The sequence below is a fragment of the Leptodactylus fuscus genome, chromosome 2 (assembly GCF_031893055.1).
Source record: "Leptodactylus fuscus isolate aLepFus1 chromosome 2, aLepFus1.hap2, whole genome shotgun sequence".
In the NCBI taxonomy this organism is placed as follows: Eukaryota; Metazoa; Chordata; class Amphibia; order Anura; family Leptodactylidae; genus Leptodactylus; species Leptodactylus fuscus.
The window spans coordinates 173,615,283-173,632,747 of record NC_134266.1 but is presented as its reverse complement, the minus strand read 5'-3'; the positions used below and the strand labels follow the sequence as shown (position 1 = coordinate 173,632,747).

At 43.8% G+C, this 17,465-nt stretch overlaps 1 protein-coding gene across 4 annotated transcripts in view; it reads right to left on the bottom strand.

Moving 5' to 3' along the window:
• SH3RF3 (SH3 domain containing ring finger 3) overlaps positions 1 to 16,804 on the bottom strand; it is a 334,675-nt gene extending 317,871 nt beyond the window's left edge. For all 4 annotated transcript variants that reach the window (XR_012715086.1, XR_012715087.1, XR_012715088.1 and 1 more), the window contains exon 1: positions 15,972 to 16,804. Coding sequence is in view for 1 of the 4 variants with exons in the window: in XM_075265116.1 (XP_075121217.1) it covers positions 15,972 to 16,481 (510 nt within the window). In the remaining 3 variants the exon portion in view is untranslated. The remainder of the gene's footprint in view (positions 1 to 15,971) is intronic.
• Positions 16,805 to 17,465: the final 661 nt, after the last annotated feature.

Below are 17,465 nucleotides of genomic sequence, written 5' to 3'. Positions count from 1 at the left end.
CCCTTCATATATGGTGTCCTGTCATTCAAGTGAATGGGCTTGAAAACTGACTGCCGGATTTCTGTCCCCTGTCCAGTTTCTCGGGCAGATAACAGAAACGTGCAAAGCGGTGACCGGGTACAGGTGTGAACCTGCCCTGAGTAGACAGCACATGAGTGGACTAACTCATGAAGAGAGGTCAATAAGCTGCTGTAAGAAATCTCTTGCGGTGACCTAAATGCTATGAGAACAATGGATTGAGCATAATAAAAATGAACATGCCCAATCCTTTCTACCCTGATATCAGGGAGGGGACACATCTATACATATAGGGCAGTTGGATGGTCTCGTCTATCTATCTATCTATCTATCTATCTATCTATCTATCTATCATCTATCTATCTATCAAACAACTTTTCTCTTCTGTGTATGGGAGCATCTGTCAGTTCTAGCATATACATGTAAACTAATGTTATAGAAATCTTCAAGTACTACAGCGAACAGTGAGCATATAATTGTGTCTAAAAGAGGTCAATTTTGTTTACAAAGTAAGAGATTAATTATGAATGTGCTGTATTGGAGATTAGCAGAGCCAGAGATAGTTAATTGAATTTTTAATGAATTGCTACTGTCTACAACATTTTCTGTTTATTTCAGCAGATCTACCATGACAAATAATCATTTCCATACGCTCATAATCCTATTAGCATTGACTGACCATGATAATGTTCATACACATACAAATCTTTCCCAGATCTCCGTCCTTCTGGCGGTATATATACCGGAGTGTAAGACTTGCATGCACTTGCTTAATGAGCAGTAACAATTAGATGTTGGTAAATTGCTGAGGGCTGTGGTAATAGTAAAAACTGTACAGACTGCTGTTTACAGATGAACATCTAACTAAAACGCCATCCAGAGACACAAATGATGGATTAGGTAGCAGACGCAAGCTAAATATACACCATTTCTGTAGTACAGGCCAAGTTTGCCACAAAAAAAGCAGATAAAACACAAATCCAGGTGTTGCTGGGTACATAGGTATAAGTGATTTTATAACCATAGAAAATTTACATAAAAGTATAGCAGCATAGCGGTGTGTTTTAAAAACTCTGGCACCCTTACACAAGAAATTATTGGAGCGATTGTGATGCAACACCATTGTCTTAAAGAGACATAGGTTAGTTACCCAAATCATTGGCAAAATCCTGTGCATGTGTAGTATGTTCTTGTAGTCCGTGGCATGTGTAGTCCTCTCCTCACAGTACTTGTCCATAGACGAGTACTGGGGGAGGCGTTGCTGCCCACTGTCACAGTAAAGCGCTATAGGTGCTGCTGTGAGGAAGGGCGTTCCTGACTGCCAGGAGCTACGGCACCGGCAACGATAGCTCTTCACCTGGGGCACAGATCGTGAAAGCTGAGAGTGCGCTGAATTCAGCGCACTGTCGGCTTTCTAGTGGTATATAAAACCGCATGTGCCCCAAGTGATGAAAGGTCCTCTTTAAGAAAAAAAAAACGGAGCCGTACTTAGCATAAATGCCTCAATTATGGATAATCCCATCCTCACATTGCAGAAAGATAACTGCAACAGACATGCTGCAATTTCAAAAATCATCAATCGCAGCATGTCAATTATACCTATAGAAACACTGGCATTTTACATATGGGTATAATTGAAGTAGAAAATCTGCAAAGAAAATCTCTGCGGACTTTCTGCAAAAAAATGCTACAGGAAAAAACACAATGCACTTCCGCCAGGGTTTTTCCAGCAGTGCCCTTTGGCTGCGGCTTGCTACTTGAAGCCTTAGCCTGTCACTAATTCCATTCTTGCAGCTTTTTACATAATTTCCTACAATCATTTGCTGAACGCTTTTAAAGTACTTACCAAAAAACAGCTTGTTAGGTGACCTCAAAGTGGTGCACAAACTCCATGTACTTGTACATGACTTACACATCAAACGGTCTTCTTTGGCAGTGATATGTGTGTAAACGTCTACACACAGCCATAGGACACACAGCCAGCATCTGTATCATCCTATTGTCTGCTCTTGTTAAGTGGTATGAGCTGCCAAGTGTTAATTATGCCCAGTTAGCAGGGCAAGATCTTCAGTCTTAGCATAGACATGTCTTTCAGTCTCCACATAAGCAGACAACACATGGCTCTTCCTCATTATCGCTCCACTGTCTCCCTTGGAATTAATGTGGCATTAATGTTGCCTTGGCACATCCAGCTTGCCCCTGACTGAATGTATGTACACTTTTTAGTCTAGATATTGGTAAAATGTAATGGTAATAATAAAAACACCTAAGGTTGACAGACAAAAACAGTACTGGAAAAAAAGCACTAGCATAAAGTGCCTTCAAATTAGATAACGGTATCTACAGAAATTGGAAAAAAAAACCTAAACAATGTATTTCCAATAAAGAATTGTTCATGCATTCCATTGTGATGCTTCAAGAGATTGTGCCAAACTATAATCCAGACATATTAAAAATATCCCAGGATGACAGCACTTGGAAAGGTTTGTAAAACCAACACTCCATTCATCGGCATTACTAACTGGAAACAGATGTCAAAAAACAAACTCAACAAAATCTGCAAATATTTTCTAGCTTTTTTATGCATTTACAGCACGATTATGTCATGTTAATACATATATGTAAATGAAAACACAATAAAGACATAATGGGAGGAATTTATCTTTCTTTCCACGCTAGAAAACTGGTGCAGATAGAGGATATTGAGAGCGCAGCCTCTTCATAAATCTCTATGCCCCTGCGCCAGTCAGCCTTTTATTAAGACTGGTATATGATACGCCAGTCTAAATAAATTTGCCCCAACGTTTGCACAAATAAAATCACACTTGGACAGATTTATTAATCCGTCTACAGCGGTCCCTTCCTTGAATTAAACATGTACCATTCTGGGTCTCACTCACCACATTGTACGAATGTGAGCAGGGAACACCTCAGCCCAACATATCCATTATAACTAATGCCAGCTTTTTGCTGTGAGTTATAATGGAAATCTACTTAAGATCTCCCAACGCAGTATAATTCGCCATTAGTGCCCCCACAAAAAAATGACAGTAACAACTGCTGAGAGAAATAGTCATCCCGCAACCACTGTCCCCAATCCCTGATACCGTATAATAGAAGAGGAAAGGTTTCACTCTAGTGCCATTATTGGAAGGTATCAGGACTTAGAGGAGAGTGCTCAGGAGATGAATGTTTCTCCTGGCTTCTGTCTTAATGAAAGGGCCAGGGTGCAAGAATCTGAAGATCTGGCAGCCAGCAAATACTCATAAATGAAAGGGACTGAAATGACTGTTTTCAAGTAAGTTAAAAATTTCATTCTAAAATACAAATTTATGTGTTCAAATGTAATTGCTGAGTGGTCTGACATTGAAGAAAGGTGGTGACACACAAAACCTTTCAGTAGAATTGTATACCAAAAGATACAGCTTCATCAACGTTAAGACAAATCAGATTACTCTGCAGTCGTTCCTGACATATGAGGTATTCCGATCTCAGGGTTTCACCTGCTCTCCAATCTCCTCTCCCCTCCACTTCCTGGTTTCAGTGAGAAGTGAACTTAGGCTGTGTGCTATCCTCCAACAGTGCTGCAGTTATTTCTAGATTTATATATACAGTTAAAAGACACCAATCCAGCACTGTTCTAGACCTTATCAGGACTATGCAGTTGAAGAGCTGACTGACTGCTCAATTAGCTGTCATTCACAGTGATGAGAGTAGAGCTGGACACACTAGCCAACTAGAGATGAGCGAGTAGTATTCGATCGAGTAGGTATTCAATAGAATACTACGGTATTCGAAATATTCGTACTCGTTCGAATACTACTCGCTATTTGCAGTAAAGATTCGATTCAGAACCAGCATTGATTGGCTGAATGCTATACAGTGTATAGTATTCGGCAAATCAACGCTGGTTCTGCAGCAGGCTCATCTTTGCTAATCGGGAGAGCTGGCAGCTTGCGGTTATGCGGGAGATGACTTTTTCTCATAGGGTTGCATTGACCAGCATTGATTGGCTGAATGCTATACAGTGTACAGCATTCGGCCAAACCAACGCTGGTTCTGCCGGAGGCTCGTCTGTGAGGAGGCGGAGTCTATGATCGGACCACAGCAGTCTCCATTGTGGTCTCATCTTAGACTCGGCCTCATCACAGACGAGCCTCCGGCAGAACCAACGTTGATTGGCCGAATGCTATACACTGTATAGCATTTGGCCAATCAACGCTGATCAATGCATTCCTATGAGAAAAAGTCAGCTCCTGCATAACTGCAAGCAGCCAGCTCTCCAGACTAGCAAAGACGAGCCTGCTGCAGAACCAGCGTTGATTTGCCAAATGCTATACAGTGTATAGCATTCGGCCAATCAATGCTGGTTCTGCAGGACGAGTAAGGGCCGGTTCACATTAGCGCTTGCCTCCCATCCGGAAGGAGTCCGCAAGAGGACCCCCTCAAACGGAATATCAGCGCAACTGCAAGCGCTGTGCAGTTAAAGCGCACGGACCCCATAGACTATAATGGGGTCACATGGCCATGCTAATATACAGGAGTTACCAAAGAAACTAAAACTATGGTCAATACAATTCAAAGTATAGGCTGTGAGCCAGATATGTACAGAAGCCACCAAAAATAGAAACACACAGCAGCAAAGTAAAAAATATAATTTATGTTTATTGATTCAATACAAAAAAGTGACATAAACATGTTAATACAAGCAGGACATTGAAGAAATTCCACAGAAAAAGTGAATCAACCAGGAAGTTGTAGGGGGTAAATAGTAAATATCAAAAGAATAACAAGTAGAATTTTCCAGTATACAAAAAAGCACAAACATAGTGCAAGTAAATACATCCAAAGTAGGGCAGGAAAGCAAATACAAAATGGGAAGTATATGGAAAACCCCTATACAAACCAACAAGGAAGAAAACTGCTAATGGGACTGAGCTGTATCACTGCCATGTAACCAACACATTGCCACAGGACCCCTTTAAGTAAAAGCTCTTATATAAGTAAGCATACAGTTATGTTGCAATCACATGACCTTATGTTACAATAACATGCACACACTATAGTTTAATGTATGCAAATAACAAAGTGAATATCTTTGGGAACACTATCCATCTAGTTTTTGGTGCCTTGCCTCATATCTCGTGACGTTAAAATGTTATTGCAATAATAATAAACTGCCAGCACACATGCTGTACCAGATGTAGCTACATCACACACCAGTCTTCATAGAAAGCACTGTACTCTATGCAGGCAAATGCAGATGCACAAAATACAAAACTGTTCAAAAATGTGTTTTTTTATAGCAAAGTAAAAATAATCCAGACCATTGAAATCAGCAGGAGTCACCTGCATCCAGTATTTTAGTAGGAGAAAGCAGTCCACTGCACATAAAACTGGGACAGCGCCGGCTTAAATGACTTATAATGATGAACAGCATGAATGCTCTTGTAAGTTGTCCAGACTTTCCCTTGAATGCCAGACGCTATTGATTTTACCAGTGTGTATTTTACATAAGCAATATAAAGAAGAATTCTAGTCTTGAACCTGAAGCAATCTATAACTTCACTGAAGCTTTGACAATTTAGTAACCACCGTAATCGATAACGCAAACCAACATTACAGTAAGCAAGGGATTCATTTCCGTTCACTAAAGGTGAACCTATTACGTAATCGGCCACTCCCTGCGGCATAACAGGATTCTTGTTGATGTACAGAACTCAGTATGAAGGCAGAAACTAGCAAACTGTCCATTAAAGGAGCTTTCCTATTCTTAGGATCAGTCATCAATTAGCAGGGTCTGACACCCAGGACCCCCACCGATCAGCTGTTTGAAGAGAATGCAGCATAACATATATATTTTACAGTAGCTGTGCTTGGTATTACAGCTCAGTCCCATTCATTTGAATGAGGTGGAGCTGCAAACAGGCCATGAATATGACAACACTTGGCCTGTGGAATGGAAGTGGTGCAAAACAGCTCAGCTAGTGTCCTTTATCTCCTTCACTGCATGACCAGTGAGAAGGATATTGAATAGAGATGAGCGAACAGTGTTCTATCGAACACATGTTCGATCGGATATCAGGGTGTTCGCCATGTTCGAATCGAATCGAACACCGCGTGGTAAAGTGCGCCAAAATTCGATTCCCCTCCCACCTTCCCTGGCGCCTTTTTTGCACCAATAACAGCGCAGGGGAGGTGGGACAGGAACTACGACACCGGGGGCATTGAAAAAAATTGGAAAAAGTCATTGGCTGCCGAAATCAGGTGACCTCCATTTTAGACGAATAGTGGATTTCAAATCCGGGTCATATGAGAATGTGAACTTTGTGACTATGAGACAGGGATAGCTGTACAGGCAGGGATAGCTAGGGATAACCTTTATTTAGGGGGGAATGTTATTAAAAATAACTTTTTGGGGCTCTATCGGGTGTGTAATTGTGATTTTTGTGAGATAAACTTTTTCCCATAGGGATGCATTGGCCAGCGCTGATTGGCCGAATTCCGTACTCTGGCCAATCAGTGCTGGCCAATGCATTCTATTAGCTTGATGAAGCAGAGTGTGTACAAGGGTTCAAGCGCACCCTCGGCTCTGATGTAGCAGAGCTGAGGCTGCACAAGGGTTCAAGCGCACCCTCGGCTCTGATGTAGGAGAGCCGAGGGTGCACTTGAACCCTTGTGCACCCTCGGCTCTGCTACATCAGAGCCGAGGGTGCGCTTGAACCCTTGTGCACACTCTGCTTCATCAAGCTAATAGAATGCATTGGCCAGCGCTGATTGGCCAATGCATTCTATTAGCCCGATGAAGTAGAGCTGAATGTGTGTGCTAAGCACACACATTCAGCTCTACTTCATCGGGCTAATAGAATGCATTGGCCAGCGCTGATTGGCCAGAGTACGGAATTCGGCCAATCAGCGCTGGCTCTGCTGGAGGAGGCGGAGTCTAAGATCGCTCCACACCAGTCTCCATTCAGGTCCGACCTTAGACTCCGCCTCCTCCAGCAGAGCCAGCGCTGATTGGCCGAATTCCGTACTCTGGCCAATCAGCACTGGCTAATGCATTGTATTGGCGTGATGAAGCAGTGCTGAATGTGTGTGCTTAGCACACACATTCAGCTCTACTTCATCGGGCTAATAGAATGCATTGGCCAGCGCTGATTGGCCAGAGTACGGAATTCGGCCAATCAGCGCTGGCTCTGCTGGAGGAGGCGGAGTCTAAGATCGCTCCACACCAGTCTCCATTCAGGTCCGACCTTAGACTCCGCCTCCTCCAGCAGAGCCAGCGCTGATTGGCCGAATTCCGTACTCTGGCCAATCAGCACTGGCTAATGCATTGTATTGGCGTGATGAAGCAGTGCTGAATGTGTGTGCTTAGCACACACATTCAGCTCTACTTCATCGGGCTAATAGAATGCATTGGCCAGCGCTGATTGGCCAGAGTACGGAATTCGGCCAATCAGCGCTGGCTCTGCTGGAGGAGGCGGAGTCTAAGATCGCTCCACACCAGTCTCCATTCAGGTCCGACCTTAGACTCCGCCTCCTCCAGCAGAGCCAGCGCTGATTGGCCGAATTCCGTACTCTGGCCAATCAGCACTGGCTAATGCATTGTATTGGCGTGATGAAGCAGTGCTGAATGTGTGTGCTTAACACACACATTCAGCTCTACTTCATCGGGCTAATAGAATGCATTGGCCAATCAGCGCTGGCCAATGCATTCTATTAGCGTGAACTGAGTTTGCACAGGGGTTCTAGTGCACCCTCGGCTCTGCTACATCAGATTGCTACATCTGATGTAGCAGTGCCGAGTGTGCATCAGATGTGTAGTTGAGCAAATTTGATGTGTAGTTGAGCAAAGTTGACACGAATTTGGGTTTCCCCCTTAACGAGTTTATGTTCCCCATAGACTATAATGGGGTTCGAAACCCATTCGAACACTCGAACAGTGAGCGGCTGTTCGAATCGAATTTCGAACCTCGAACATTTTAGTGTTCGCTCATCTCTAATATTGAAGAGAGCTGTGGTTGAGCAAGCGCACTGCTTCTCCGTTCATTGTGAATGCAGAGTAAGGCGCTCCAAAGTATACATGATACATGTTAATTCTGGAAAAACAAAAACCTCAATGGAAACAGTGATATCCAGAATCTGTCTGTATTACATATGAGATGTAAAAGTATCTTACTGTGTGTTTACATGGTGTATCCTAGCCACGTCCTATGTACGTTACTGCTAGAGAGCACCTATACTTGCTATTGCTCCATATGTGTCCTAGCAATTGATGTATATGGAAATACAGACTGAGGTGCCCGGGACACAGCACCTAAGAGCACCCTCAGGTAGTGGAAAATCACATTAGGATTTACACATATGAGCAATTCTGGAATACATTATATTGATGTAAAGGAGATCAGTATATCTATATAATGGCTGCACACAGAGAAAACAATACCCCGCCATCTCACTGCCATTATTTAGCGGTTATCTATTTACTTTTATAGCGGTCGTTTTTATGCTAAAGTCTGCTGCTTAATTACAATAAATCTGCTAACCCCGTATCTTTCTGACATCCTTATAATAAGCATTAACCCTTTTATTCTGTACAGCAAAAAGATGATAGCACAGTCATCCTCACCACGATGAAAGGCTTCAAAGTGACCTAGATCTTTAAAAAACATTTTCCAAAGGGGATTGTCTACTCAGACTCAATTTTCCTCTTAGGAAAATGCTGAGCTACAGTCAAGTGTAGTAGCCTGGAGAGTCTGCATAGTCTGGCTGCATGAAGAAACAAGTGCTTGATGAATTATCTACACTGCCCTTATGGCGAGGTCTCTGGGTCTTCTTGCAGTAATATGATCTGATACCAGCTATCTGGATATTCTTTCAATGACGCTATGGTTGCAGATGTTTTTCAGTAGGTTAGTTGACAATAAGCTTATTAAGAAGCGATAGGACCAAGAGATTCATTAGTACCGCATCACCTAAAGCGCAATAAAACACGGAAAATTCTATCCATTTTCTGCAAATTAAAATGCTAGCTTGTATCCCAGCTTTCCTACCTTGTCGGCATGTATTCTCATCGCTAACAATGGTATGGACTTATAGCAGGTCACACACATAACCCAGTAAAAGGGGTTATCCAGTTAGACAGATCCCTACAGTGCTAGCAGAATCCATTCCAATTTCAGCTGCAAAAGGGTATCACAAACTGCAATAAAGCTGCACTTTGTGAACAGGGCTATTTTGCAGTTTGAAGGAACTCTAATATCAGTATGAAAAAAAACTTTACACTGATGAGGGAGATCAACAGCTGAAGACTAAAATAGGAAAATCTTTAGACGGAAACATATTTAGCCAAGCGTATGTCTGTTGTGTCATTGTAATGTCTACAGTATCAGGGTATGTTCATATATGACAGATTGGTTGCAGAAATTTCTAAAAAAAAAAACAACAAAAAAACCTGTTTTCATTATCTGAATGTAAAAAATAATTGTTCACTAAAGTTAAAGTCTTGATTTTATCCTTCATTGCCATTAACCAGTTATAGGCTGTATGTCATCAAGGCAGATGAGATTGCTATGGTGGTAGAAGTTTCTGCCATGTGAGTCCTCTAGGCATATCTGATACCCCAAGAGGTATAATGTACACCAATCAGACATTACATTAAATCCACCTGCTTATATCTTGCAGATGCTCCCCAAACAGCTCCGACACATGGGCTCAACAAGACCTCTGAAAGTGTTTTGTGGTATCTGACACTACGACTTAATACATAGTATCCACATGAATGACAGGAACCATGGAGAACATTGCCCAGAGAATCACTCTTCCTTCACCAACTTACCTTTTTTCCATAATGCACCTGTCATTCTACATTAAAGGGAATCTGTCAAGACGATCTGGGGCGCTAAACCACCCATAGATCCTTATGTAGTGGGACTTCAGGGTCCCAAATCACTCTGTTATAAAGTCATTTGTGCCACAAAAACATTACACTCACCCTGCCACTGTACTCCTCGTGCAAGTGCAGTCCTTCACTGTAACCAGAGAAGAACACCTCAACTTCAGGGTGTATACCCTGTACCTCTGACACTTGTGCAGAATATCACCTTGGTTTCACTATAGAACTGCACAGGGTTTAGTGTCCCAAACTGACCTGACTGGTTCCCTTTAAAAGACCAGGCCACCTACTTCCAGACTAGTCAGAGTGCCATTTCTGCCCCCTACCCATCACAAAAAACTATTATAGTGAGCATATTAACATCGGGCAGAACTGGCACAGAGAATAATCTGCATCAAGCTGCCATGCACAGTGTGTTCTGACACTTATTTATCACAGCTAACGTCAACTTTTTTTCATCAGTCGGTGCTACACATTGGGCCAAATTTACATATATCAGGAAAATCCCATTTTTAAGATGCTCTGACCCATGTGTCTACCTGTTTCTTACTCAGATATATATATATATATATATATATATATATATATATATATATATATATATATATATATATATATATATATATATATATATATATATATATATACACCGGCCACTTTATTAGGTACACCATGCTAGTAACGGGTTGGACCCCCTATTGCCTTCAGAACTGCCTCAATTCTTCGTGGCATAGATTCAACAAGGTGCTGGAAGCATTCCTCAGAGATTTTGGTCCATATTGACATGATGGCATCACACAGTTGCCGCAGATTTGTCGGCTGCACATCCATGATGCGAATCTCCCGTTCCACCACATCCCAAAGATGCTCTATTGGATTGAGATCTGGTGACTGTGGAGGCCATTGGAGTACAGTGAATTCATTGTCATGTTCAAGAAACCAGTCTGAGATGATTCCAGCTTTATGACATGGCGCATTATCCTGCTGAAAGTAGCCATCAGATGTTGGGTACATTGTGGTCATAAAGGGATGGACATGGTCAGCAACAATACTCAGGTAGGCTTTGGCGTTGCAACGATGCTCAATTGGTACCAAGGGGCCCAAAGAGTGCCAAGAAAATATTCCCCACACCATGACACCACCACCACCAGCCTGAACCGTTGATACAAGGCAGGATGGATCCATGCTTTCATGTTGTTGACGCCAAATTCTGACCCTACCATCCGAATGTCGCAGCAGAAATCGAGACTCATCAGACCAAGCAACGTTTTTCCAATCTTCAATTGTCCAATTTCGATGAGCTTGTGCAAATTGTAGCCTCAGTTTCCTGTTCTTAGCTGAAAGGAGAGGCACCCGGTGTGGTCTTCTGCTGCTGTAGCCCATCTGCCTCAAAGTTCGACGTACTGTCCGTTCAGAGATGCTCTTCTGGCTACCTTGGTTGTAACGGGTGGCTATTTGAGTCACTGTTGCCTTTCTATCAGCTCGAACCAGTCTGGCCATTCTCCTCTGACCTCTGGCATCAACAACGCATTTCCGCCCACAGAACTGCCGCTCACTGGATGTTTTTTCTTTTTCGGACCATTCTCTGTAAACCCTAGAGATGGTTGTGCGTGAAAATCCCAGTAGATCAGCAGTTTCTGAAATACTCAGACCAGCCCTTCTGGCACCAATAACCATGCCACGTTCAAAGGCACTCAAATCACCTTTCTTCCCCATACTGATGCTCGGTTTGAACTGCAGGAGATTGTCTTGACCATGTCTACATGCCTAAATGCACTGAGTTGCCGCCATGTGATTGGCTGATTAGAAATTAAGTGTTAACGAGCAGTTGGACAGGTGTACCTAATAAAGTGGCCAGTGAGTGTATGTTGCTGAGACACCGATATTATAAGTGGCTGAATACAGGAGAAGAGAACAATGCATGATACCCCAGCATGAGCTGTAGATAGCTTCCTGTCCATGTAATATCTCCTCCATCACAGTGACTTGCATACTGCAGATCCCATCATCACAGTATTAGCAGCTGTCTGCTTTTATGACGGGAAACACCTCTACTGTCAGCCACCGTAAATGACAATTCAAGCACCATCACTGTAACTCAAATGTTTCACATCTCGTAAAGATGTAACATGAAATTTTATGGGCATATTATTATGGGGCAACTATCAGATGAGTATGGAGATGGATGGAGATTCAGTTATTCAATAAGTTTATACACTGGCTTCCTATTCTACTCCTTACACATAGAACAAAAACCTTTTATACCAGGTTTCTCCAATAACACTTATGCCTTGTACCCTGACAGATGTCCCAAATGAAAGTGGTCCTGATTCTGGACATAATTCTAGATCCCTTTGGTCTTAGCAGGACCTTGAGTTCTATAATAACATATATGTAACTGTATACGGGACAGTATAATATGACATGAAGGGAACACCTTTTTACCACAAAGCTTCATTTCCACTTAGGAATGTACTGTGGGCTGAAGAATACTCAATATACAACCAGCATACAACATAAGACAGTATTATACAAAGTATCTGATACTTTTGTGGAACTGCAGTACTGTATGATGCCACAGAACACATCGCAAAAGCACAAGATTTTATTAGCGTACTGTCATATCTGTTTATCCAATGTATTGTTCTATGTAATTGTACCAGGAGGTCTTATAATTATACTTATTATTGTTATACTTTTTATACTAGACATAAAAATCTGTGTTTTTCACCACTCCTGGGCTCTGGCGTGGCTGACATCAGGGTCCACCGACGCCTGTGATTGAGTCTCAGTGTCACGTGACATTGTGACACATACGCGCAAGCGTTGCGATGCCACGTGACGTACGTGACTGCTGACGTCCAATCACAAGCTTCAGCATTCCCTGACAATAGGCAGCAGCACCTAATAGAAAACGGAGCCACATGGGAGCCGAGGATAGTGAGTAACACTTTTTTTTATGTTTGATCACCTCCCCTGTGCCACTGATCATTATACTCTGGGGTCTGTATAATAAACGCAGCTCAGTTCGAATAAAACTGCAAATATTGTAATAGCCAAACCGAAATAACTGACATGAGCAAAACACATTGGTTATCTTTTTGTACGATTTTGGTTATTTTTCAATTAATCGCCCTATGGACTATATAGCATCTAACAATGGACTGATTTTTATCTACTGGAAGTAAGCAAAGAGAGAGAGAGAGAGAAGAGCAAGCAGAGATCTAGAAAACTGTTCATAATTGGTACAGAAATTATATTGGGAAATGATCTAACTTTTCATTATCCAAACAATAACATTTATTTGCTGAAATTGGACACCCCCCCCCCTTAATCATGTATCACCCTTGCAGAAGCCATTATTTTATTATTGAATCATTTAGATGGTGTGTTTTATTATTATCCTGCTCTGCCCATCCTCCTCGCCCAGAGGAAAGTATTCACATCTAGCGCCTTTTATGAATTATTTATGGTACATGATTTGTATCTGTTTGCACATGTTCCTCTGTTAACTCGAAAATAGATCTGTGCACCCCCAAACACCCCAATAAAATCCATCTGCACATATTCCTCCTGTTTGGGAGTGAAGTTAGTGCCAATAAGATACCACTGGGTTCATCTGTACCCGCACTCTTGGTTCACATACTTATGCACCTCTGAATCCATCATTGTGGGGGGTTTTGGTGTGTGTAGCTCATTGTTACTTTCAACTACTGATAGACGTGTATCATCAGATCATTGACTTCTTATTGCACAGCATCATCCTTGGGCATCGAAGTACCACCCACTTGACAGAACACTATCAGCAGCTGAAAGTAACAACACTGACAAGTTAGGAAAACGAAGAGTTACACACAAAAAAATAACAATGACGGGTTGCAGTCACTGCATATTACAAGGGATTCTAACGAATCCAATCCACACATTGCGGAGAGTTATGTGCAGCAGACACTCTGCAATTTCCAAAACTGTTGTGTTTTTGGTAATCGGAGCATGTCATTTATACCTATGGAAACGCCGGCGGTTTCCCTATAGCTATAACTGAAACAGAAAGTCTACATATATGAAAACTACTGTAGAAAAAAAACACGAAGCATTGCCGTAGTAGTTTTTCCTGTAGCACTTTTTTGCTGTGGCTCGCTACATGGGGTCTAAGGGCCCCTTCACACGGCGTAAGCGCACTGCTAATTTAGACACGTATACACGTGTCCAAGCGCGGCGCTTCAAAACAGAGCCCATTGATTTCAATGGGAAGCGAGCGTATATGCCGATATATACGCCGTGTGAAGGGGCCCTTAGCCTCAAAGAGGTTTTCAAGGCTAAATAACTGAATAATTTATTGCTATATCCTTACGCCAGGTCATCAGTTAATGATGTCTGACACCTAGGCCCCTTGTCAATCAGCTGGTTGTTTCCAAGCACAGCGCTGCACATTTGTGCAGCAGTTGTCCTTGGTATCACAGGTCAGCCCTTTCACTTGAATAGGACCAAGCAGCGATCAGGTTATGTGACTGGTAGACATGACATGACATAGCCTGCGAACCCGAAGCAGCGTTCAGAGAGTGCCACAGCCCTTCAACCTGATCCACGGGGCTCCACATTCGCAGGCCTCATGGATCTTCAATTGATGACAAATCCTAAGAAGAGGTCATCACTTAAAAAATCCCAGAAAACCCATTTAGGCTAAGGCCCCATGTAGCAAGCTGCAGCACAAAATAAAAGCTGCTGACATTTTGCCTGTATTATTACTATACAGAAAACACAGTATTTTTGTCAATTTTTTTCTACAATGTGTGGATGGGATCAGCCACACAATCCACTTTGCCGGTACAGTCAATCTCAAGAGTTTTTTGCTGCGGTGCTTCTACTGCGGCCAAGACGCTGTCTTTTCACAAAGTGGGGCTTCGGTCTTAAATTCAGTCTTTAACTCTAACCTTGCACGACATATCATGGCGAGTCTAAAAGTTTTCAGGTTGACTAATGTTAGATAGAACAGGGTTAATCATTTAATGATGTCACAAGAAATAATAACATCTAAAGATTTTGTAATGAAATGTCACTATGGCAGATGTGCTGGGCACAATAACCGCTCAGAGTCAGATGGCAGTAACTGCAAGGGGACACCTGGCTCTCCAAGCTATGACATTGGTGCCTCTCCAGATGCTGCAGGACCACATCTGACAATAGCAGGCTGCAGTTGGCATCCTGGGACTGGTAATGGTACTGATAAACCAAAATATAGTAACTGCCTCACACCAACACACAAGTCATCTAATTTGCATATAATTCTAAATAGATATGTATCATCCATAGCAGGAAGATGGCACAACACTGCTTACTCCTGTTCCCTGTAGTCAATAAACACGTTGGCTCCCTCTTTCTAGGTAGTTTTGTATGCCATGTGACATATTTAGCACTGGGCTGCCAGCACACAGCTGTATTCTCACAGTGATGTACAGGTATGAGTGTGCAGGGGTGCTGCTAAATGTGCGGGTACCTACATGTCACAGTGGGCACAATCCCAGATCCCTCACATGGCACATTACTTTTGTATGCCATGTGACATATTTAGCACTGGGCTGCCAGCACACAGCTGTATTCTCCCAGCGATGTACAGGTATGAATGTGCAGGTGTGCTGCTAAATGTGCAGGTACCTAGATGTCACAGTGGGCACAATCCCAGATTCCTCACATGGCACAGTAGTTTTGTATGCCATGTGACATATTTAGCACTAGGCTGCCAGCACACAGCTGAATTCTCCCAGTGATGTACAGGTATGAGTGTGAAGGTGCTTGGGTGCTAGATGTAGCCTGGCACTACTCAGGTGCAGGTACATAGATGTCACAGTGGGTACAGTAGCAGATCCCGCACATGGCACAGTAGTTTTGGGCTGCCAGCACACAGCTGTATTCTCCCAGTGATGTGTGTGCAGGTGTGCTGCTACGGTAGATGTGCAGGTACCTGGATGTCACAGTGGGCACAATCCTAGACCCCGCACATGGCATTAGCAGAATAAGCAGTAAGATCAGTAACACGTGAGGAGCCGCTGGCACTTACCTTGGCTAGCAGGAGGGCATTTTGGCTGGCAGCAGCGCTGTGGGGGTAAGTCCCCGGAGTACCTCCAGTCGCAGAACATCCCGGGCTATGGTTGTTGCTGTTGTTACTGCCAGCACAGTGGTGCCCGCCTGCAGTGGGGCTCCCCGTGGGGCTATTTCTGGGTCTCTGCCGGATACCATCCAGTAGCCGGACCAGCAGGATATTGGCCGGCAGGTCGTCCACCCCACACTCCACCAGGATGCGGCACTCCGGGCAGCGCAGCTCGTTGCGGGAGCTGACGATGCTCTGCAGGCAGCGGCGGCAGAAGGTGTGCTGGCACGGGAGGACCCGGGCAGTGGTGTCCAGCCTCTCCAGGCACACGGAGCACTCCAGCAGATCCAGCAGCGACGACTCGTCCATGTCTGCCCCGTCTCTCCTGCCTCCTCTCTCCCGTCTCCTCTCCTCCTCTTCCCCCTTGGATGGCTTCTGTGGTCCCTTAGAGGTGCACAGCCAGGATGCCCCCAGGAGCATCTAGAACAGCCGGCGGGGGCACACGCCAAGCAGGGAATTCACAAGTGGCACTGGAGTAGCTCACATGGGTCAATGAAGTTCCTTCCCCGTCACTGAAACACAAAGCAGCCCGTCATTCCTCACACAGCGGCTCCTCGGTGCCAGCCAGTAACTTCATGCCACAAGGAGCCCGTGCCAGGAGGGCGGCAGCACCCGCTAGCATCCCTCTTCACATGTGCTGGAGGAGGCTGCGGGCAGGCAGCAGTGTCATGGCTTCTCCCGGTGACCTGTCCCTCACTCCCTCACACTGCAGCTCCATAGCCAGTCTGTAACCTGAGCACACTCATCCTAGTCTGAGGGGAGGAGGAGCCGCCTGTGACAGCCTCTGTGTGCTCGTCACCGCAGCTAGCCGGCCAGGGACAAGCCTAATCCAGGGGGCCAGATGTGTAGAGGAGGGTGGGCACAGTGACCCCCACCGGCCAGGCTGGCACCATTATGCACAGTGAGGAGGTCCCAGCCTGTAGTAATAGCACACCCTGCTACACATCTCCATCATACACCTCAGCACTGGGACAGACACACAACAAGTCGCAGCACTTTCTAGATGACCAGACATTGCAATAATCCCACAAATCAAGTGATGAGGAGTCCGAGCAGCCTGTCTGTTCTCTGCTCAGCAGGGCCCTCCTGTGGCCTCCACCTCTAGCTACAGCTTTAACTCTTTCAATATCTGACAAGCTTTTCTGCATATCCTACAATGTTCAACATTTCCATTACACCTGGATTAGAGATATTTGGGATGAGACAATTATTACACATCACATACTTTACACGACATCATTGAAGCATATAATAGAGGGGCTGATGATTTTCCTTCCTTGTAGAAAGGTGTTGCACATTGACGCTGTTTCTTATGTAATGATTTTATTTGGGGGAACAAACAAAAGCATCAGCCCAACATATTGTTTTCCTTTTTCTTTATTTGTTTCTAGCTGTATTTCCTAT